General features: G+C 45.8%; 2 protein-coding genes across 3 annotated transcripts in view; both read right to left on the bottom strand.

Moving 5' to 3' along the window:
* Positions 1 to 6010, bottom strand: part of LOC103367811 (brain-specific angiogenesis inhibitor 1-associated protein 2-like protein 1) — a 32499-nt gene extending 26489 nt beyond the window's left edge. The window contains exons 1-3 of the mRNA XM_008295953.1: positions 5663 to 6010; positions 3970 to 4045; positions 3726 to 3812 (exon numbers count right to left, since the gene is read on the bottom strand). Coding sequence (XP_008294175.1) covers positions 3726 to 3812; positions 3970 to 4045; positions 5663 to 5713 — 214 coding nt within the window. The 5' untranslated portion in view covers positions 5714 to 6010. The remainder of the gene's footprint in view (positions 1 to 3725; positions 3813 to 3969; positions 4046 to 5662) is intronic.
* Positions 6011 to 19259: 13249 nt separating this feature from the next.
* The window catches only part of nptx2a (neuronal pentraxin 2a), a 13604-nt gene continuing 8498 nt past the window's right edge, over positions 19260 to 24365 (bottom strand). For both annotated transcript variants that reach the window (XM_008295949.1, XM_008295950.1), the window contains exons 3-5: positions 23444 to 23688; positions 20534 to 20713; positions 19260 to 19487 (exon numbers count right to left, since the gene is read on the bottom strand). In XM_008295949.1, the coding sequence (XP_008294171.1) occupies positions 19260 to 19487; positions 20534 to 20713; positions 23444 to 23688 (653 nt within the window). The remainder of the gene's footprint in view (positions 19488 to 20533; positions 20714 to 23443; positions 23689 to 24365) is intronic.

The following is a 24365-nucleotide window of genomic DNA, read 5'->3' as shown; positions in this document are numbered from 1 at the left end:
AACATCTTTCTACTGATGGTGGAACATCTTTCTACTGATGGTGGAACATCTTTCTACATTTTTCTAGGAACACATTGGACACTGCAAACGTTTTTGTCAATCTTTAGAAAAATCACAATCAAACAAATTCATTTTTAGGATTTCTGGAGTTATTATTTGGATGTTTTGAGGTTCTCTGTCTACCTCTAGCTCCACAGAGCTGCAGGACTTTAGATGAAGTGAAAAATAAACAGAAAAATGTGACAAAAAAAAACTTTAAAACCTGCATAGAAAATGCTTTAAAGGGTTTTTGGATAAAAATCCATGTCTGTCGTAGTTTAAAGTCAGATTTTTACAAACTAAAACAGAAGCGTGCTCGACCCACACGCATTGTTTTCATTATGAAGAAATCTGCAGGTTCATTTCTTAGTTCAAACACTGACTGTCTGTTCTATGAAACCAGAAACAATGAACTATAAGAACCTGATCATTCCTGCTCTTGTGATTATTCAGCTCATCGTTGTCTCTCCAGCACAGAGTGTTTCTGGCTCGTCATTCTGTTGTTGTTGAGAAGAAAATGTCTGTTTTCAATGTACAAAGATAGTCTTTAAAAACATGCTCTTCAGAAACCTTCGATGCCAAAATTTACGAACCGCTTTCAGATTCAGGCAAACCTGGCAGCTAGAGGTCTCTGGAGGATTCTCACCAGCTGAAAGAATCCACGGTTTACTTTCCGGTTGTCCATATTCTCTGGTACTGCAAAACTCCCGAATCTTTGCCACACAAACAAAGACTGTTTCCATCAGCTGAACAGATGGAGGGAAGGAAGCTGAGATGTGGATTTACAGTCACAACTTTTAAAGATAAAAACACAACGAGAATCCAAAGCAGCCAAAATGAGCTGGCGCCGTCCAACCACGTCTTCCTTCATTACGCTGCTAACTTTTACCGCCACCTGTTACGCCGACACCGGGTGAAGGTTTTATTCTTTATTTTTTCAGATGGAGCATCAGTTTTACGGAGACACCAGAACTACACCAGGTGGCACTTCCCATTGTGCTGCTGAATTTAATTAGCAGTTCTGCCACTAATCAGCGGGGAGCTGAGAGACGTACAGCGGTTAAATCGGAGTGTGCCACTGGTGACGGGAGTCGAGACGCCAGACGTCTTTGGACTGTAAATTAGCCTGGGGAGTTGGCTCGGAACAAACAGGGGACTGGTGGTGAATTCCCAGTTCAGCACCCTGACAGTCACACCGGCGTCACGCTGGAGAAAATCAAAGTTTAACTTGTGCTGTGTTCGAGCAGAACTTCTCTTCTGTCATGATTAAACGTGCACCAGTGAATAGCTGCAGGTTGATTCATGTTTTCTAAATTACATGTAATTAATTTGCATAGATTGTCTTTGCAAACCGTCTGATTTCCTTTGAGGCGACTGCTCACCTGTTCAGGCTAAAGAGCAAACGTGGCCACAGCTTCATCTGGATTTATTAGGTGGCTGCGCTGATCCTTTGTGTATTTAATGTGCTACTTGTCAGTCTTTTACTTCAACTGATGGTGAAGGTCTGCATTCAAATACACATCAGACTTTAAGCTGTAAAATATTCAGCTCATCCTGTTAAATTACTCTAAATAAAATGCTGTAACTGCAAGTTTGAGGAGGTCAAAGGATCTTCCAGTTTTATTAAATGGCCAAAAGCATGATCATTGCTGTACATACAGATCCCATAATAAACGGCCTTGAAATGTAAATGTTGCTCATTTATTTATTTAGCATGAAGACCATCACAAAGAGCTCACAAGTTCATGGATAAATCTGCAGGTGTAGAATAGAGTTAGTTAAATAACAGTTAATAATTAAATATCAGACCTACAGCTAAGCTAAAGGTAAACGTGTACCTTTGATATATTTGGATTTGTTTCTCATTTTCATTGTCTAAAGAGTTGCTCACAGTCTATACGCTGCAGTACTCTTGTTTACTGATTCTAAATCATCTAACACTCATATAAAACATGTACTATATTGCCAAAAGTATTTGTACGTCTGCATTTACATGAACTTTAGAGACACTCATTCCTAATCTGGAGGGTTTAATGTGGTGTTGATCCACCCTGTACAGCTACTGCAGCCTCAGCTCTTCTGGGACGGCTGTCCACGAGGTTTAGGAGTGTTTACTGGAACTCCTGACCAATCTTTCAGAACTGTTGGATCTGCTCTCAGATGTACGTCTGCTAAATGAAATTGTAGAACTGTAGAATGGTATGTTGGACGAGGAGGCCTGGCTCTCGGTGTGGCTCTAAATCATCCCAGCGGTGTTCTACCGGGCTGAGGTCTGGACTCTGTGCCGGCCGGTCCAGTTCCTCCACGCCCAACTCGCTCATCCGTGTCTATGTTGACCTTGCTTTGTGCACTGGTGCACGGCCATGTTGGAACAGGAAGGGGCCATCCCCAAACTGTTCCCACGACGCTGGGAGCATGAAATTGTCCCAAACGTCTTGTTATGCTGAAGCATTCAGAGCCCAACCCCTGAAAAACAACCCCACACCAGAACCCCCCCTCCACCAAACTCTACACTTGGTACAATGCAGTCAGACCAGTACCGCTCTCCTGGAAACCGCCAAACCCAGACCCGTCCATCGGATTGCCAGACAGAGCAGCGTGATTTGTCACTCCAGAGAACTCGTCTCGGCTGCTCTGGAGTCCAGCGGCGCCGTGTTTTACACCACTGGTGGGGATGTAAGGCTCAGATACAGAAATCCATTCCATGAAGCTGTTCTTCAGCTGATCTGAAGGCCACACCGAGTTTGGAGGTCGGTAGCTACTGACTCCCTAACCCTAACCCGATCTGGGACCGGGCGACACCGACCACTTCCTGGCTGAGCTGTTGTTGTTCCTGATAGCTTCCACTTTGTTATAACACCACCAACAGTCCACCGTGGAGTATTTGGTAACAAACGGACTTACTGCACAGGTGGTAGCCATCACGGTACCACAGCTGAATTCACTGAGCTCCTGAGAGCGACTCCATCATTCACAAATGTTTGTAGAAGCAGTCTGCATGCAGAGGTGCTCGGGTGTGTAGGCACTGGGACACCTGAACTCAGCTACTAAGAGGATGTCCTAAAACTCTGGTCAGTGTATTGTTCTACAAGCCAGACACTGAGAACAGTGATTCAGAAGGTTTAGGGGCTAATCTAAGTTTAGCTCAACACTAACTGTCCTATTTATTATCTCATTAGTTATATATTGCAGTTCAATAGCTAATGTCACAATGAGCTGCTTTTACCCACAAACAATAGTAATAATAGAAACCTCTGCAAAATAACTGACCAGAGTTTTCCACAGTTGTCACTGAATCATGTCATCACCTCTCCCTGTTCAGCATTCAAACATCTTCAGGTTGACCAACACCAGACGGCACCACCTAACGTTGGGCCTTCAGAGCCACAAACGTCTCATGAAAACCAATAAACGAACAACATTTAGTCTGCAGCCAAACTCAAGAAAACCAAACATGAATCTCATTAGCTGTGGCTCCATCTAAAGACCTTTAACAGGTGGATCCAAAGACCTAAGAGGCATCTAGCAGGACAACTAGGTCCTAACTCTGCATGAGTGGATTCAATTCTTTCATGAAAACCCAACAATAAACGCTTTTAAGACTCAAGAGGCAAAAGGGAAATGTCAGGAAGGAGGGAACTATCCCCGTTTATCCCAGCAGAGATCCGGAGAACATGGGAACTTACCTAATTCTCTGGAGACAGGAGAAACTGCAGCGTTCTCCCCAATCTTAGACACTGCATCAAAATACAACTTTCCTGCCAGGGTCATTGCTGGAAATGATAAAACGGTCATTAATGTTTGTCAGAGTCGTCCCTGAAGCCTAAATATTATCCTGAATCTCTGTCACCCTTAAACCTTCTAGTCAGCTGTTTCTCTAAACTCTAACTTTCTGTAAATGTTCAGTGATGCAGTGAAAATGAAGCTCACCAGCCACGGATTTCTCATAGCTCTTGCCCAGGTTGACCAGGTTCCTCAGGCCCGGGTTGAACTGGTCCATGACATTCTGTGAGACGGAAACAGGAAGAGATTGTGACGTTGCAGAGTGACATAAGGAATGAAGCACATGGAGTCGAGGTAAACCGTGCTGACTGTTCATTAACAGGAGCTAAGACGTAGGTTCACCAGGAAACGTCACAGAACGTCTGACGGGTTGAGCCACGCTTCAGACAGGGCAGCCAAAAGATCAAAAATACACAAACAGGAATGAGGTCTCCAGTTTTTACCATTCTTTAATCACAGAGTGGACCTATGATCCATAATCCACTCGTCTCTGTGATTATGTCTCTGTCCATGTCATGTCCGACCTAGCGGTGACCATCGGACAGGACGAGCTGAGGCGCAACCACGAGCTGGGATCAGAAAACCGAACCACATTTAGACGCCCAAGACAACCAGCGTTTACCTTTGGCAGTGAGTTGCATGTAAGCTACAGACCCTGCTGCCCTGATGATGATTTATAAACACAAGAAATGAGGACTGACGAGGTCAGCGCCAACTTGTCGTCTCATTTCTAGCTTCTGTTCTCAAAGCTGCCGTTCTGTCATTTCCACAGCTCCTGAAGCAGGAAAATCATTTCCATCTCAGAACTCTCTCGCTGAAAACAAAGCATTCTGGGAGCCTTGTTTCACCATTTAAGCAGCGAGCCAGAGGTGACGGCTGCCGAGGAGCTGGCTGTATAATCTTACCTCACAAAACACACAGCCAGCTAAATTATTAAACCCGGAGTCTTTTTTCCTACATTTCACCACAGCGGCGAGGGGGCTGCCCCGAGAGGAGGCCGGGATCAAAGCTGCTCAGCCCGGCTAAACGCTTGTGAGAAAACCACTTTTTAAATTCTCTCCAGCTCTTTAAGCACACCTGTAGAGTGCAGCTTGCAGAGTGTGATGCTCTGGTGGGATTTGCTCTAAGTGGAGGCTCATTCAGGGGAAGTTTCCTTTTCATCGGCCTGGTTTCTCTTTTTTAAATCCAGTGAAATCTCAGCGCTCCACTAAGAAAACATCTGGTAAAACAGCTTTGCAGGACACTTTCCCCACAACGCCAACACTTAAAATACTTTAATAAAGCTAATTATTGGATGTACACAGATGCCAGAGCAGTTCAGATGGTGCTGATCGAGCAAGGCGGCCCTTTAATGAGGAAATGACAGTGACAGGGTGGGGCGATTTGCTCCAAAACCAGTAATTCAGCTCCCTAATAGCCAGTTAGTGACACCCAGAGAGCCTCAAGTAAAAAGTGCTCATAAAGCGCTTTAAAGCCTGTAATCTGGGGACTGCTGGAGCTGCACAAGGACATGAGGAAGAGGTTAATTAAGACCGCGGGCTGCTTCAGTGTGCTCATAACTTCACATTAATGACATTATCACATATATGAGCTTATATATTCTGCTTTATGATCAGCCCCCAGACAGAAGGATTCCAGGGAGCTGCCTGCCTCCATCTTTGTGCTGAACTTTTCTGCTCAAACCCAAAGTAAAGGAACTGATTATTGTCCCTTGTTTTGTTTTCAGCAGGTTAAAGTCGTGTGAAGCTGCAGCCCACTGGCTCTACACAGCACACCTGGACGGTCTGTTCTGCTCCCTCCAGTCGCACCTGTTGTGTTCCCAGCTTCCCAACAAACCCACCTTGTAGGTACTTTCTGTGAGCTTGTTCACCTCCTCCGCGCTCCTCGACATGGTTCACTACTTTACGCACGACCAAGACAAACAAAATAAAATAAAATAAATACAGATATTTCTAACAAAAACGGCACCAAAAGAAGGTCCAACAGGCAGAAGAAGAAAAAACTACGGACACATAGAATCCCTCATAGCCAGCAGGAGACGCAAGACGCGCACATAGCAGCAAAAAAATGCAAAAACCAGGAGGAAAGGAAACCGCAAAGTTAGTCCGGTGCAGGTGGAGGAGAGTCCAGATCTGAGCTGCTGCTCTCTGAGCGTCCACGCAAAGGCTGAGCTGTCAAACTTGTTGTAGGTGGTGAGTTCAGTGAAGGGGAGGAGGCCTGAGGAGGGAGGCAGCAAAGGTGGGCAGGAGTCAAGCTTCCTGCGCTGCAACACGAAACCACTTCCGTTTGAGAAAATAATTCCACAATACGCCTCTTCATGTTTGTTATCCTGTAAAGGAAAGTTGAACACAAACTGGATATGCTCACCTGAGACATGAAGTTCATGTTTTGTGAGAACTTCCTTTACTGTCAACCTTCATCAGTTTGGACAATAAATAAAAGTCAAGTCGGTTTAGTGACATTTATGCAAAAAAAAACAAAACAAACTTCGATGAATATTAATAAGTGACAAAAAAAACCCAACAACAACTGAACTTAAACCACAGAACAGTTAAATATATTGCTTTACCTCCAGTTTATTCTCTCAGAGAAGTTAAAGAAGCTTTTATTTTGAAGGCGTCGCTCCAGCAGTGCTCTGGGTGTTTCTCTGCAGCTTGCTGTTAAATGCAGGCAGGTAGAGAAAGGTGGACAGTGATCTGCTGTTAAACACTGCAGACGGGCGCTCCCTGGAGGCAGAGGGTCCAAAACACAAAGCTCACAGCTTCCTGGAAGGACGGCAGAGTTTAGGAGAGAAAACTACAAGAAAACATTTCTGACAAGTTTAATAACTGCAGAAACTGTGGCAGTTTTTATTGGGATATTTATTGTTATTATTAATATTTTAGGGGTCTCCTCTGGAGTTTTGTGTTTTTAAGTTTGCTGTCAGTGCATAACGTTTTTTTATACACATATTGAAGGTTTCCAATGACCTGTTTGACATTAGTTGGAGAAATGTGTCCCTGACTTGGTGGCATGTTCAGTGCAGAAGAACATCCACCAGCTGCACTGACAGTTTGTTTTTGCATCTACAGGTTCCAAGTAAAGCTGTCTTTGTAAAACTGAGCAGCAGGAGGTTCCCTGATCCACCACTAGATGTCCCTCACTGGCAGCTGATCGTCTCCAACCTCACAAGTTTTACAACCGTTGAGCCTCTTAATCAACACGTACAACATGCATACATGACATTAATATTCCTCACATGTGCTCGGTGGTGTTTTAACTGTCGGTTTTCATCTCAATCAGTAAATAACCTGTAGTAATTTATGTTTTTGTGCTTCCTGTAATGTTTGAACATCCATGCACATCAGCCCCGGCGAAGGCAAACATCCTGCGTGTCGGAGCAAATAAACCACGGCCCTGTTTTGTAAATGTCATTTGATTTGAAAACTTTGGAAAGCTGCCTCCAACCGCGGGGAGCTACAAACGGAGCTGAATGTGAAATGAGATTGTACCCTCAGGCTCTGAACGCATACCGCTGCTTTCAGCTCTAAAAATGCTGTTAAGTGACACATAATTAGTCTCTAAAGCCACTGTGTGAGTTGTATTCTATTTTTTCCCTCTCTTGCTGTTGTCTGCAGCATCATGGCCGTCCTGCCAGCCTCCCACTGAGTTCTGTTCCTGCAGGCAGGAATCAATACCAAAGGAATGTAATACTAAATAAAGCAGTACGAGGGTCAATTATGACCAGTCACTCAGATTTCTGAAGGCTCTGAAACTTCAGACTTTCACTGCGAGTTCATAATGTGCTTTTATTTGAAGAGCCTCACACATGAACCTCAGAAAGAAAAGTGTTCATTAAAATGGGGATCACAAAGGACAGGAGTTAAAACAGCGACAGCCAGAATTACTCTAATTAACACAAAACATGTCAGAAATGGAAATATGTTCACACGCAGGAGTGACGTTCTGCCACCGGAGCTTCTGGATCAACATCTGGATCTAACTTCTACCTCTCCATTCAGAAATACTCATTTAAAAATAATAGCAGCTAACCTGAAAGCATCTCATTAGATTGTGTTTATAGGAAACAGACTCTGGTTTTTCTCCTGAGTGGCTGTATAGACGAGTGAACCCATCATGAAGCCTGACAAACTGTCAACGAACACGAAGGAGCTGATGCGCCCGCCGCAGGGCAAGAAGAGGAGAACAGCAAAATCAGACTAAATGAAAGCCCCGTACAGGATGCTGTTAAACCTTTCAGGACCACCGTCGAGCCCATTTTGTTATTGCTGTTGAATCTAAACATTACAAAACAGAGCATCTGCATAAGGCTGCAGCAGCCGGAGCTCTGCATGTACTGTACTCGGAGCTGTTTGTGGACGCTCATTCATTGTCTCTATTGTGCATGAGCTCTGAAGGACAGCTCCTCGTTCGTTGTGACGGAATACATAAGTGCACCAAGCCATTTAAAAGACAGGCTGCTTATGCTGCGCCAGCAAGGCCGCCTCCTTTTCAGACTCGCCATATTTCTCCCAGCAGCACTTCACAGAAGCGGTGGCGAGACAATGGCGACGGTTGAAGAATTTACTTTTTGCCCTTGAAGGTGGAACACGATTTTGCAGTTTACAACCTCACTGAGTCTAATCATCAGAACCTGGGTATTTATTTTAGCCCTCATTCTCAAAAACTTATCATTTCAATTCTTGTTATTGACGTCAGTCATGCTGCTCCTAAAATAGCACAAGGATGGAGTACGAACACGGAGGATGAAGGCACAAACCTCCTCGTTATTCTCATCAGTGTGGACCAACGCTGGGACCAAATGTGCAAGAAGACTGTTATTTAGGGACAGAGCTGCATGTTGGAGCTCATTACTTTCACCAGAAATCTATCCAGCTTTAATCTGTTGGGCAAACACAAGAGCCGCAGCCAAACAGACGATCCTCACATCCAACTTTTAACAGCTTGACCGCAAAGTTAAGAAAAAGCACAACAGGCCCTCGTTGTGCAGAAGAGAAGTTCTGTAGGAGAGAAGCGAGTCGTGAACAATATGTTTTAGCAGGAAAACAGCATCTATCCGGGAGCTTAAGTGACACAGTGGCTGTAAAGCATCCATCACATGAGCAGCTTCTGGAGTCGCGGGTAAACTCCAGGCGCTGCTTTGACAGTCACATTTGGAGACTGAAACCAGGATCGTAACAGATTTTCAGTTTCGCTGCACCAAAGTATTCCCAGAAACAGTTTTCAACTTGTGGAAGACATTAATCTGAGTGCAAAACAGAACTTGAATAGAGGATTTGCTGGAGCCTGCAGGAGGCTGCAAGTACTCGAGTAAGAGAAAAGCTCATGTATGAAAATAGGTTTTTTTTAAAGTTTCCAAACTATTTCACTCTGATTGAAACTTTATTCTCAAAGAGCTGCAGACACACCAGATGTCTGTTTTGTCATTCCTTGGTGGTAGAAGCATATTTCTAAACTCATTCTTATTCTGAAGCGATCAGAACAAAGGCCTGAGTTTTTATTCTTACGAGGAGAAATGGCTGCTTCCCTAAACTGCTGAGTCATCGATTCGGCTGTTCTTCTAGTGAGGAAGCTGGAGCGGATTTGACAGGCAGCTTGCAGAGAGCCGAGGAAGATTCCTGCTGATTCCACGTCAGGATGTTCGGTGTCCAATAAGTTTGAACGTCTTCTTTCTCGAGACCGAGAGTCGAGTCTGTGTTGACTTCATCAAGGAGTAAATCAGGAAGAAGGGTTTCAGGTGAACACGGTTTTTGCTGGACTTGTGAAAACGCCTCACAGCCCAGGATCACAGCAGCAGTCAGCAGCTGCAGCACGCCAGTAAACAGGCGCAGCACCCGAGGGTCTGCAGCCGCCGGAGCTCGCCCCTGATGATATTGCGGTCAGCAGTGTGTGAAAATTTAATAACAGAGTCGATGTCAGGCGCCACGTCTCCTAGATCAGAGGTCCCCCGCCATGTATGAGCTCTCCACGCTTCAGCGGCGCCACAAAACATTTACAAACTGTAAAGTGAGTAGCTGTGATCCCTGCATCGACAGCAGCTGCTGCTTTCCTAAACGCTCCTCTTGGTTTTTTATGAATGGAATCAAGTGCAGGTTTGAGGTTGGACTGTGTGTTTGTGTGTTTTGCTGCCATTAGCCGATGTGACGACGGAGGAGCCGTCCTGATTAGTGATGATGACTGACATTAAACACGATGACGCCGAACAGGCCTCCCGGGGAGTCTCACCTTCTCTTGACCCGTTTCCTTTCGCTTCTCGGGATAATCAGTATCATTCTGAAAATGCCACAGATCACAAATTAACTTCTTTCCCCAGACACATGCAGACATGTACCTGCTCTATACGCCGCCGCCGCCTGGAGCTGCACGCAGGGAGAAGATATTCCATCTAAAGTGGCAAACAGTTGCTATTTTGGATCTCGACTCGGTGCCTGGTGGCAGCAGGCATTAGCATGAACATTGATCCCATAATCATTGTGTTTATGCTGAACTCCTCATGGAATCCAGACATTTTTTGATCACTCCAAACATCTCAAAGCTGCAAAAGCTCGTACTGAGGCTCTGAGACATCTCGCCTACGAATCTTGTCTGAATGAGACAAGAGCTGTCATTTTTAGCTCCAAAGCTGTGCGCTCGGGGACCTTGATTCAGCGCGTTTGAAAGCTGCTCTCACACAAACACATGCACACACATGCACTAATTGCTGTCTCTGTCATCTTGATGCCTTGCCTAAATACTCCAGGTTTGTATCTGGGTTAATTACACCTTCCTAATCCCTCTGAATCTACGGCGCGATTCAGATCTGCCTTTATGACAGACAGGAGAAGCTTTGCACTGGGTAACATTACCAGGCTGCCATTACAACAAGTCGCATTTTGTGCTCTCAGTAAACACACAGGGCACAGGTAGCTCATGATTTATAACCAACCACAGCACAGTGTCCACAGCGAAGCCCTGAATTTACATTATTTACATTATTTACTCGACTGGGTCCCTGAGGACAGGCGCTGGGAGGCTGCGTCCAGCAGCCATGATGTCTGATTCATCGCTCAGCTGCATCAACTTACAGACAGAATCAAGACTCATCAGGCGTCCTGTTTGCAGAAAGTAAAGGGTGTTTTAGGTGTGCATGCCTGCGCATTATTCTGCGGCTGATTATGTGTAGCTCACCTTTAAGCAGATACATATTTACTCAGCCTTTGAAGCCGTCCCTGAAGGGCACTGCTTTATACTGAGGAAGGCAGTGGAAATAATTCAATGTCCTCCAGCTCTGTGAGCAGCATAGCATGTGGCTGCAATCCATAAATCTCGGACAAAGCCCGGATAACTGTTTCATCCTATTTGCAGTCTTTGTGCAGAGCTAAGGTAACTGGCAGCTCGTCGTAGCTCCAAGTTTAGCGGACAGCCTTGACAGAATAATGTCCGTCCCCTCCGATAACTCTCCACCAGGAAGCCCAAATGTCAAAGTATTCCTTTTAATTCTGACTTATGGCCTTCAACTCTGCTTCCAGGTGTGTCAGAACCATAAAATGCATTCACAACAAGTTCTTGCAGCAACTTCTAAAGTTCGTAAACCATATGCTCATGTTCAAATCCAGATGGATTACATCTGAGGCTGAAAACGCCGTTAGCGAGCAGAACAAGACTGCTCCGTCTACAGCCCTGCAGGAAATGAATGTATACCTAGCCTGCTATCAATTATGCAAAATTTACTGCTGCTAATACGAACAACCTTGAAACTCTTGTGGGGCGTCGACACAATGAGTCAGTCGAAGCTCTCGTTGCAATCAATCACGGCCACTGTAACTCGGGTGAAGGATGAGCTTGTTGGCACCCACCAGGCCTGCTGCCCCTAAATCTCCTCCAGCTGTGCATATCAATGGCATTTTACTGTCTTTCCTACAGAATGTATACCTGATTGATTATTTAATGGCATCACCTGATATGCACGATGCATTTTTTTCATCAGGAGCTGAATTGTCTGAGGACAAACAAGGCTAAGACACAATAAAATATGCAATTCAGCTCCTTGGATTCAGCGTATCGCCTCTTGGACTTTGCTGTGTTTGTCTTCTTCTGTGTTTCGTGCTTGTTTGCAGGGAATTCTCATTAGCAGTACATCTGTACACGGCTCAGAGTTTAGTTGGAAATCAATACAGGGTGCCAGCGTTGCAGAAAGTCCCACAGTGACCGCCGTCCTGCAGGGCGGCGGCGTAAATCACCGCCCTAGCGTGCACACGTAAGACGGCGTGCTTCGGCTTCACTGAGCCTCCTGTCAGCCAGGTGGAGTCCACAGGTGGAACACCTGGGTGGCGTGGCGGCGGCGACCTTGCCATCGCGGCCGTTCTCCTCACACGGCTCTCTAACACTCGGTGCTGAGTTTCTTCTCCTGCTCTCGCTCACTGAGCCCAGCAGGTCCCTCGGTGCCAGAAGCTCAGACTTCCAGCTCAGACTATTGTTTTCTTCTGACTACTCACTGAAACACGCTCAGCCGTGTTCCCCATCTGTCTCATCAGCCTCTCTTCTGTCTTTTGTGCAGCGTAAAGTGAAAAACTGAAGCTTGTTGCTTGAGCTGAGGCGGGCAGGCTTACTCTCATCCAGTCGGAACAGGAAGTTCACATTCAAAAATAGTAAGCAGACATACAGGCGCTATAAATAGAACCTGGAGGGATTTACAGTAAAAAAAATAAAAAAAATAAAAAAGGTTTTATGTTGTTTTGGTGCCCAGATCTCTGTCCTGATGAGAGCCACATGATCTGCTAATGTCAGTAGAAAGCAGGGCTTAATGACACCAGCAGAGAGGCTGGACACGCTCCGGTGGGGAGGACGGCTTCAGCTCCTGGCCAGGAAACGCTGGCTGCTGGTGATTTGGTTAGCAGCAGTGGAGTGATCTAGATAATACATTTATCCACGGCCCTTCTGGGGGGAAGGAAAGCCACCGACATCTGATTAGATTCCACCAAGATAAAAGGATCACCAAGAGTCACATGTCGAGTTTATTACCGGCAGAAGTTGGGAATCTATCGGCGGAATCAGCATCACGTAATAAAGCGGCGGCTAGCTGTATTTAATCTGCAGTCGAGAAGCGATGATCGGTTCACTGCTCCTGTCTTGAGCTGAAATCATTTCACCTGCTCGATGTTTAGTCCCGCCATTAGAACGAGGAGTCATCACCAGCCCTCATGTTCTTCTGTGACGATGGGAACATCAAGGAATATGCAGATTTAGCAGAGATCTGCTCCCACATGAATGAATTAAAAATTTACCATTTATAGTCTTTTTTTTTTTTGAAGTGTAAGACACTGTATGTTCTGTGTATGGCTTCAGGGACTTACTCACCACTGGGGGATGTGAAGAACCAGCCTTTATGCGCTTGAAGAATCGGCACCGCTTCATGTGTGTACAGTAAAGCTGGGAGATAGTTTAACACAAAGACTGGAAGCAGGAAGAAACAGCTGGATTGGCTCAAGATCAGCCGTCCAGCACCTTTAAAACGTCTCTGGTTGGATCTGTAGAACAACACACTGTGGTTTTAAGGAAGCGAGTCTGTCTCCTGTAAATTACATTTCTACACAACTGCTGACGTTTACAGCTGCTTTAGGTGCTATGAAGCTTTGCAGAAATGTTTCTGGTGGATGAAACACCACAGGCTCCTCTGTGACGAGTTCACTGGAGACACTTTGTGGTTTTGGTGATTACAGACAAACAGGTTGTGTCACAAGTCAAGGATGCTGCAGCGGTCGGATGTATTTGGAGAAACTGATGCTCGGGCTCAACATATTTACAATTTGCCAAATTATTTGGTAAATTATTAACATTTCTGTTGCACCACTGCATTAATAAAACATGTAATCTAAAAAGTAATCAAAATCTATTTGGTGTTGCAGCGTATCTGTATAGAAATCCAATTTCTAGGGTTAATGGGGGACTTTTCCATCCAGGAATTAACTTTCCGTCGTCCTGTAAAACCGCAATGTGTTGAGATGTAATGTGACAGTGAATTAGTGCGATTCAGATGCTTTTTAGTAGAAACGCGGCTGCTGACTCTCCCTGTTTCCAGTCCTTTGTGCTACGCTAAGCCAACCTGCTGGCAATGGATTCACGTTTAATGTGCAGCGATGAGAATAGCAGTGACTTACACGTCCAAATCTCAGCTACAATGCAAATAAGCTTTCCAAACTATTCCTGCAAGAGAAAAGAGTGCATTTTCTCCAGAGAGAGCGAGAATTTAAAACCAGTGTAGCGGCTAACAGAATATTCTTTTCCAAAACACAAAGTCGTTTTAATGACACTTCGACATATTTCTCTCTGAATTTTGTTACAGTCACAAAAAAAAAAAAAAAGAAGAAGCGAGATGCAGCAGAAGCCATTTTTACCGTCATTGTGTTTATTTGTTATGGGGGAACAAAGGTGTTTCAGAGAAAATAAAATGACACTTCCAGGGATGCACAATGAAAGATTTGTGGCTGCTTGTTGCCGACAGACGGACGGACGGACGGACGAGCGCGGTGTTGAAATCTGCAGTCCAGACAGGTGCTAGAAAGCATGATTTAAAGAGATTGTGGGAGAGATTCAGGCAGAGAGATGACATACTACTGCTTATCCTCCAGCTTTTATTTTTTATTAAAGGTTCTCGCAGAAATTCTAGACATTGTTATAAATGTAAATGGGAATACATTATATCGTCCTTGGAGACAGAGAACAAAGTGTGAGATTAAAGCAGACGTTCAGAATCGACGGCGTTCAGGTTAAACACTTTATATTCTGGCAGCGAGTGGAGCCGCCGTGAGCCTTGTAATCTGACCATGAAGAGCTGTCAGATTTATGATTTTCTACTATGCTTGAAAATACCGTGTATTGCTTAACAGAATAAAGATGAATTAATATCTCCATCTAGCATCCGCGGGCTCTTTGATCTTCAGAGAGGGGGCATTTCAGACTGTCATGCAGCAGCTGTTTCCTCTCCTGTGCTGATTAATTTGTTCATCCCTCCCTCATGTCATCTCCGTCTTCACTCGCTTTTTATTCTCCCACAACAACATTTAAGTTGCCGTCCTCGCCAATGAAGCGTAAATAAGTAAAGCGGTGTCTTGTCTATTCTCTTAAAATTAGTGATTTATGAATATTTCTTTCAGAGGAGCCATCAAACACACAGAGCGCTTGTGTACCTTGTTTAAAAATGGCTGCCCAACAGAACCGGCGTCGGGAACACAGTGTCACATTTTTGATGCATAATTTTATAGCGGCAGCGATGCAGGCTGAAGGGGTTTTGTGGGTCTCACTAATAGTCTGTGACATCCAAGAAAACAGCAGTTTCAAATGCCTCAGAGAGCCTCGCCTTCTGCACAGGCTTTTCTTCCATCAGGCTTTAATTACTAAGCCAAAGGACTTCTCTGGTCTCAATTCTTAAACTAGTTTTTTTGCGGCTCTCTGGGGCTCCGTGGGGACGCTGTGTTGGAGAGGGAGGCTGCTGGGAGCACGCTGCCACTTTAATTCTGCCCCCTGCAGATCTGCGCATGTTTCCACTGACAGTCAAATACGCTCAGTGTGATTTGATTTTAATTACGTGTTGTTTTCTCACACTTCAACACAACCCTGGGCGGCGTTGGGAAAGCCGCACGAGCCAGAGAAGCGAGAGGAGGATGTATGGATGCGAACTGTCCCCGTCGCTCCATCCAGTCAAGCAGACGAATGGACGAGCTGGCAACACGGCTGAACTGGTAATCTGGTTTTAGTGATGCACTGTTATCATTACATCTGCAGCAGCTGCTCAGATCATTTCTTCACGAACCCTCCAGGACTCGGCTGGCTGGAAATCTCCCTTTCAAACTCTACCGCTGTGGGAGAAAAACTCAATAACTGGAACAAATCTACTCTTCAGACCCACTAGACAAACAAAGCTCGCTGTCACGAGCCCACATACGCTGGCACACAAACACGAGTCGTTCTACTGTCAGGGAGACGGATGATCGTCGTGAAATTCAAATCTGTTTTTTTTTTGAGTCCAATTCCCCTCTCAGTTAGTTTTCATTTGTGTGGTTCAACACCTCACGCAGAATAATCCGTCTTATATGGAAGATTGAGGAAACCGGAGGGAGAGTGGCTGCAATTAAAGCCAGAGGTGGGACAGCAGACAATAACAGAAAACCATCACACCCAGACCGACACACACGCCGTGTTTATTTGGTGGACTCGTTCTTCTGCTGTGATAATGTGCTGGGGTTGGATCAGCTTGGCCTTTGTGCAGCTCCACACTTTGCACTGACGGGAGAATCTACTATAAAAGGCTGAATTCAGCTTTGTAATACGAAACCAGTGTCTGACTCACAACGGCCGCTTTAAAAATGCATTGCATGCATTAGGCATCGAGCGTAACTACAGATATTAGTACATATTTATTTCAGGCCTCCTTCTTTCTTGTCAGAACGTTGCACCTACGTGATGTGAGCAGCCACAAAAAGCCTCACACAGCTTCTGTAGCGGACTCTGATGTGTACGCTGGTGGCGTTTCCCTTCAGGAGCTGTGTCACCACACACAGAAGAAACCAGGACCTTGTTCAGATGCACCACTTCATTGTTTTCTGCACACAGCTGAGTGTAGAAGGATTCGATGAGGGACCACGCGTACGTCGACGTCATTAACTCTGTGTTCTTTAGACTTCTGAAAAGAATCTACAATGAGTGTTTTATGCAATCTAGTGTATTTATCATTTATTTAAATGCAAGTTGGATTGTTTAATAATTAATTTGTACATAACATTTCAGAACACCAGGATGTGCAGTGTCACAGCAGCAATGCAACATAAATTAGAGATACAGAATATGCAAAAAAAAAAAAAAACACAACGCAACACACACATATTTCTTACTGTAAGCTGTCAGACAGATTGTCGTTGTGATAAAAAACAGGGACCCCTGGTGTGTCGGCAGCAGCATCAACACGCAGCGTGGAGGAGAATGAAGAAGGCTCACAGTGTCCTACATCGTAGCGGCTCCCATAATCCGCATGGGCAGATTTTTTCATTTCCACCTGGACGTCTGCCAATCCAGAGGATTTCTCCACTGCTGACGACATTTCATTGCCCAGATGAGAGGAAATATCCCTCCATGTGTGCTGTAGCTGCTCCGACAAATGATACGACTACCGACCGGACACACACCTGCATCGCCGACAGAACTAACCGAAAGTGGAACGTTACTGTAAAAAAGTTTGTCGTCAACCGTCAAAGGTTAAAGTGTGGTTTTCTTATGAAGAAATGAAGAACAGTGCGTGACCTTGGCAGGGCTACACTCCACTCTGACTTCATCAGCAATACAGTGCAATGACATTTGAATAAAACATGCTTCAACTGTTCAAACAGCTGTTCAGCTATTCTGTCACATCGTTAGGTTGCAGCGTTAATTGTTGTGTCTGTGGATGTGACAGTTGTTCGCTCTTTTATTTTAAGGACATTCAACCGCATGGCAGGAAAGTGCACGACTCGAATCGGACACTTAAACGACGACAGCAAACACGTTGTGCTTCTTCTCGCCTCGCTCTGTGCGGTCAGTGAGCTGTGCTTTAAAAGCTGACAGAAAATTTGGGAATTGTCCACAAGCAAAAGCACATATGGTTCTCACGAAAGGCCATTCACCATTTAGACAAAGCGCTTTTAGTACTTCTGCTTTTTTGTTGTCGTACATAATGTGCTGCTAATGGACAAAAATCATGAGCAGAAAAAAGCAAGAAAAATACACTTTCTACAGGAAAAAAATCTGTTTGTTTTTTTTTTTACATTTAAAACATCGTTAACAAAGACACTCAAAGGAGGAACGATCACAACATGTTAACAAGTCCTGACCCGACCCAGTGTGCACCGTGTTCAGCATCCTGCAGCAACCTGCTGCATCAGAGCTGTGCTTCAAATGTGGACAGAAGCTTTTCAATGGCTTTATGCTAGCGTCTACTCGACAAGGAAAATCCACAAAGAGGAAAAAAGAAACTCTGGACACGATACCAAAGTTTGTGTCTCTGTTGTCTGTTTGCTTCCTGATGGGAGCCAATCAAAGACAAACAGCATTGAAATGAACGTCCACAACAACACTGAGAACTAACATTAATTAAGCTGCAGAAAGCATCAGTTTGAGCCGCCGAGCTAAATCCATCAGGCGCCTAATTCATTTTTAAAAAATATAACATATCGATGGATCAAAACTGTTTTTTTTTTCCCGCTCAGTGTGAGGCAATTAGGACCAAAACTCCATCTGACAGCGACATTTATAACGTCCACAGAGTGCTGCTCTCATTTGACTTCCCCTCTACATCTCAATATTTCATCAACCATGACACACTTAGCTCAGAGACACACCAGTGGACCGGCGCCGCTCGCCGCCACACTCATTCATAAACATGGATAATTACTACCCAGATGAGAAATTGAGGATTGTCCTTGAAGGTCAAAGCCAGTCGCTGCCCTCACTGAGCGCTCAGCAGCTCTGTCCGCCGGCCAGTCCTGGGCAGCTGTCCGACATCGCTATTAACCTGAGCAGAGCCGGCCCATCCATAAAGCTGTTTGGGACATGGCAGCTGCTCAAGGGGCAGTGAGGTATTAAGCATAGATTTAGCTACAAGAATGAAAATGTCCTCCCTCCCTCATAATCTCTGGTCTTTTTACACGCAAGACAAGCCATACGCACATGAACATACACACACAGCCTTATGTAATCTTGTCAGCGCGCCGACACACACACACACACACACACACACACACACGCACACACGCACACACACACGCGCTGTGTATTGACAGAAAGCATGCACTGCCACTTGTGCACCGGCCTCCATTCACTGCTCGGGCTCATGCATAATATCTAAATGATGTGCCGTGTTGGGACGCCTCAGAATAATCAACAGCCAGGGTTGTTCTTGTCCACTTTGAACTCTGGAGCATCCACCTCATTTCGCTGCACTCCTGCGTCTCATCGCTCTTCAAACAGCGAGGAAGCTCACAGCGTGCAGCGCGCCGCCGTGTTACTCAGGAATAGTTTTCCAGCACATCAAAGCCTGTTTGAGCTCACATTCACTACGAATACAGTGCAGCATTGTCGTTATAAGGAACGCAACCAAAAGAGCTGTTTTCAAAGAGGAGTCAAATGAAAGCTGATCTACTGAAGACAAAACACAAAGTGGCAGCAGGTCACATCATTACAGCAACAGCACGTCTTCTTCAGAAGAGCAAACTAATTTGAAGGCTCCGCTAATGTCTTCAGGGTTCGAGCTGAATGGACACATGGATTCGTGAGTCCGATAAACGCTGAGTCTCGGAGACTGCACAGTCAGACCACATAAATATGTAAAAATGTCGCAGTGAAACCCTTCGCCTTCGGGACTCCACAGAAGCACCAGTCAGACTCCTAGCTTCCAGATCCCAGCAGTCGTACGGATTCCTCACCCACATCCTTTAGGAATCAAAAGCGCGGTCTTCACAGATTTCCAGAGCGGCTTTACTTGCGCCCCCAAACACTTCCACGTTAGCATCAATCCAAGGAACCACGTTTCCGGGCATGTAAGCCGAGCAGTTGGCCAGACCCATGATGTCCACCGGCCGCAGCACTCGGTCCCACATGTTGAACTGGCTCAGCTCGCCCACGAAGGCCTGGGTGGCGTCGAACCGGCCTCCAACGATGTCCTTCACACAGAAACACAACACAGTTTAATACAAGCTTATTGCTGAAGGAAACAGAGCTTCAGGCCTTGTCCACATGTAGCAGGTATCTCACAAAACGAGGATGTTTTTCTACGATGTGTCCTGTCATCCACACCAAAACGCCACTAAAGCCGATTCTCTCACAAACCTGCGACCAACGTGAAGATCTGCCAATCCTCCGTTCATGTGTCTGTATGTGGACGTCAATAACCGGGTTTTAGGTTTTGAAAATGAGTTCTTACGTCACGTATGTGTTTACATTTGGAAACAGCGTGGACGCCCTCAGACCTGTGCTGTCGTGGTCTCTGGTCCAGGCCCAGATACCGCTCCACGTACAGGAACACAGGCGAAGGACGGCGTTAAGGACCGTTTAGACCGAAGCTCACTCTGATTGGACAGGATTTGGGGCACTACTGCCACCTGCAGGTTTGGCAGCTGATGAATGAGGTGAGGTGTGGATGGATGCTTCTCTAAAAACGCGGTGGTGTGTCGGCGGGAGGATACTGGGTCTTATGAAAACCCTGCTACCTGTGGACAAGGCCTTGATTAACACAAACTGTTTGACTTCCATCAAACTGCAAAGCAACACTAGACATGTTTCCCTGCGTATCGCCAAACGCTGCACCGTCTCCAACACTGTGCGGTCTGCAGCAGCCTCACCTCCACTGTATGACTGGAGCATTAGAGCAGGAGAGACGCCGCCTCCTCAGGCTCCTGCTAATGCAGGATGAGCTAATGGCTCTCAGTGGAGATCAGCCGTACGTCACTGTGCATTTGTGTAGTGTATACATGGTGCTGTCATGGAGCTAACCGCTAGGATAACCTGCTAACACAGCTCCCAGGGGTGCAGTGCCGCAGTTTATAAGCACATCAATGAGGTAATATAAAAGGGCCCCGATAGCGTGAGAAGAGCCCGTGAGCCTGCCGTCTCCAGCTCCCAGCGCCGAGCCTCCGGCGCCGAGCTCAGGGGAGAAAACACCCTGACACACTCACAGACACCTGTTCAGCAGCACCTCCGTCAGCCTCACCTGCTCCTGGCCCAGGATGATAACCCCTCCAGGTTTAATTGGGTGCCAGGGGGCCAGGTTGTCCCCGGTGCCGAGGCGCTCGCCGTCCTGGTACGCCTCCCAGAATCCGTCTCTGGTCGTCCAAGTGATGCAGATGTGGTGCCAGCGGCCGTCACTCACCGACAGCGGGAGCTGGGCCACCTGGAGGGGAGTGAAAGGTGAGCGGCGTGAGGACAGCGAGGCCAGGACGCAGAGCAAAGGAGCAGGAAAGGCGAGTCAGGAGAGGCACGGGTTTAATTGTGGCATGTTAGAAACAAGGACAGCAATTAGACGGGCCGGGGCTTCAAAGAGACAGCCGGCTGCAGAGGATTCTTCACATGAGCCGGGGTGACATATAAAATTTAGATTACCCAGGTGACATCAAGGGATCGAGCATCCTTCAAAGCAGTCGGATCGCTAACAGCAAAACACTGTCCTCTTATGCTTTTGTGCTTTGTTCACAGATCAAAGAAAAACAACCGGTTATTTTACCAGCCGGTGACATCACAGTCCTGCGAGGATACAGCGCGGGGAGACTACGGCTGAGCTCTGTAACTCATTAGCCTTCTCCTGATGAGCCCGCACAAGCACTTCGTATCTGGGCGCAGATTTAGCTGCAGATGCAAACAAACCTGAAAATAAAATTCAAGTCACTTGCAATTACAGAAGCGGTTGACCTTGCTCAGGATGCAGGTGGTGTGTTTGGGCCACTGGGAGAAACCGGCTTGTTGTTTTAAAGGCTCTGATTCAGAGCCGACCACCGGGCCACGCTGGCGGTTTAAAGATTTCACATATCACAACATAAAAAAGAAATTCTTGCCAGATATTCTGCAGTAATTGTGCACTAAGAGCTTAATAATAAAGGTTATGTCCACAGGGTGAACTGTGAATACAGGACTCACTGGTGTTCATTTAAATGACTACAAATGATCTCATTCTCAAAACATGAAAGCAGCAATTTTACAGGTATTATACAATCGAAATGCTTCTTCTCCTATTGGCATTTCTTCTCTTGTCATTCCAGGAAAAAACAGGTAACCTCTGTTCTATTTTCCAATAACTCAACGTGAAAAATCAAGGCCCTGAAATCTCAAACCTGAAAGGAATGTAAGTGCTGGAAGCTGCATTTGTGCTTTTCGTGTTTCTGAAATGTCAAAATGTCTTCTGGGAAAAAGGTCCGTGATGTGTTTTCTTACAGTTCAAAGGACATTTTGTTCTTTAGCTCAGAAAAGGTGTAGATAAGGTTCTGCAGATAAGTGTGAAATGTTTCTTAGAAGGTAATGTCAGAAGAAAAGAAGTCGCCGGAGCCTCTGCCTTCAGCCAGCGGGGATGGAAGCGATGCCTGTCACTGCACAGCCTTAAAAAACAAACTCATGCGTATGATGTCGACAAAAACACGTCAACCACGTGAATTTTAAATGGCAGCTGGAACAATCTGGAATAATCTGTATAGAAGTTTCTCTAAATGTCGGTAAATGTCAGATTACACTATGATTATTTAAGACGAGGGCATCAGATTATACATGTACACTTGCTGAAGGAAATCGGTACAAGTGGAGCTGAATCCATTACAGATTAAACTCCCGGCCGTCTCGTGGGAACGACAAATTCAGATGCCATAAGCATGTTTGGAACATTGGAGTTAAAAAAACAGAAGATATTTTCATTTTTCCTGAACAAAGAGACAGAATATCCTGATGAAGATGCTGCAAAGCCATGTCCAAATATAAAACACTGACAGCGTTGCACTTTTTAATACTGTCGAGGCAGCTTTCTGCTTCCTCCTTAGTATGCAGCCGAACGAACGGCATAAACAATGTGCCCCAGCGGACCCTGTTATCACTGTGAGCAAGTTCAACACATGGATGTGTTGCTGCACATGTGGTTATCATATTCACCAGCCTCGTCTCCCTTTCCTCCATCTTGCAATCTTTTCGCTCTCTTGCAGTCTTTCTCAGTTTCGAGCTTCCTTTTCCCCGGCATCCTCTGATCTGTCTCCCTTTCCTTCTCTTTCTTACAGTGTTCTATCACCTCCAAAGCTCTGCAGCTTTTCTATTTCCTACCCTTTCCCCCGCTTTTTTCCCCCGCATACTCTCATCCATTTCTCCCACCATCCTCTCTCATCTGTCTGACTTCAACGCATGTATAATGCATGGTGAAGGGAAAACTGTGGGGAGACCTGCCTGTGCCAATAACACCAAATGTAAACAAGACAGTGGGAGAAAAAAAAAAAATTATCTCCAGTGTGGGAACATTATAGCCTGAAATCCCCCAAATCCAACAATACACTGCTGCAGCAGCAAGAGCGCCGTCGTAACACAAGAAAAGTCTATTATTACACCTCACACGGATACGACGACGATCATTTCTGCCCTTCTAAGACTAAATTCCATCAAATATTAACGCGTTTCTTCCACTTTGTTGTCTGTTGTGTGTGAAATAATGTTGACTGAAAGCTCACAGTATGCGACAATATTGTGTCAAGTGAAAGCAAAGAAAGACGACAAGGCCAACGAAGGAGCGCGCCGGGTCGTGCACGCTCTCTAATGAATCACTGTTTTTGTTGAGTGGAATGTGGGTCGGAGATATTAAATGTTTATAAGGTGGAGGATTACACATTCAGAGCTAATGGTCAGTGATTCTCTCCCCAGTTGAATCGTTATTGTGCTCTCGTGCTAACTGGTTTCACATCACAGAGCCGGCTGACACGAGCGTCTTCATTCATTCTTTGCATTTAATTAGCGTCATTGCTGATCTACATTTACTTCCATCATTAGAGCCGGCTCTGTTGCCGGGCAAAAAAAAAATAAAGGATGGTTTTCCCTCCTCAGAAAATCAGGGCAGCGAGACAGATCCTCTCCAAACAAGTGAGGCACAGTCATGCAGACCTACCTTATCGTTCACCAGCAGCTCGATGGGGTTGTTCCCCCACTCGATCAGGACGATCTCGTTGGCCTGGCCCGGCACGCCGTAGGAGAAGGGGGTTCCTATGCCGGGGCTGGCGCTGGACTTGAGCCACATGCACACGGTGAAGGCGTACATCTCCGGGAGGCTCTTCTTGATGCGTCCATACAGGTAGTTGGTGCGAAGAGGGAGCGACACCTTGAAATCCTCAGGTGACTTGAAGGCGTTATTACCTGTTAAGAGACAACAGATTAAATCGAAGGGTGGCACATTAACAAAGAAACAACATGGTACGGTGTCGGGACATTACAGCCACCAGAACACCTCGGTATGGATTCTACAGGTGTCTGCAGCTGTACTGGAACGACGGAACAATCTATCCCATAGGTGTTGAGTTTGGTCCGACCTGGTGACTGTGAAGGCCGAAGCGTACGATTCAAACCACGTTCGTACTCATCAGACCAGTCAGTGATCCCTGCTACCCTATGAACGAGGGAACTGTCATCCTGAAAGAGATCATCAGGCCAGAACCGTTTCACCGCAGGATACCGGGGATCACTCAGTACAGCTTTGTACCGCAGGCGACACATTCCTCTGAGGAGACCAGAGAAAAGCCCCCACGGCATGATGGAGCCACCAGATCCCCTCGTGTTTGTGTTTCAGAGTGAAATATCTTCACCAAACCACAGATGGCTTCTCATGAAATTTACTAAAGATTCCAGAGGATCTCTAGAGAGTTACAGCTCTCTGGCAGACTGCATCAGGTTGTCCTCCAGGATTTCTCTTTACTTTCCTGCTTTTATTTTACCCTCTACTATTACTATCCTTCCATGGCTGCTGCTGAGAAGATCCCCACACCATGATGCTGCCACCACCGTGCTTCGTCACGACGCCGCCACCGCCGTGCTTC

The sequence above is a fragment of the Stegastes partitus genome, unplaced genomic scaffold (assembly GCF_000690725.1).
Source record: "Stegastes partitus isolate 25-593 unplaced genomic scaffold, Stegastes_partitus-1.0.2 Scaffold1090, whole genome shotgun sequence".
Taxonomy (NCBI): domain Eukaryota; kingdom Metazoa; phylum Chordata; class Actinopteri; family Pomacentridae; genus Stegastes; species Stegastes partitus.
The sequence above is the reverse complement of the archived record's forward strand: the minus strand, read 5'-3'. Positions and strand labels throughout refer to the sequence as shown.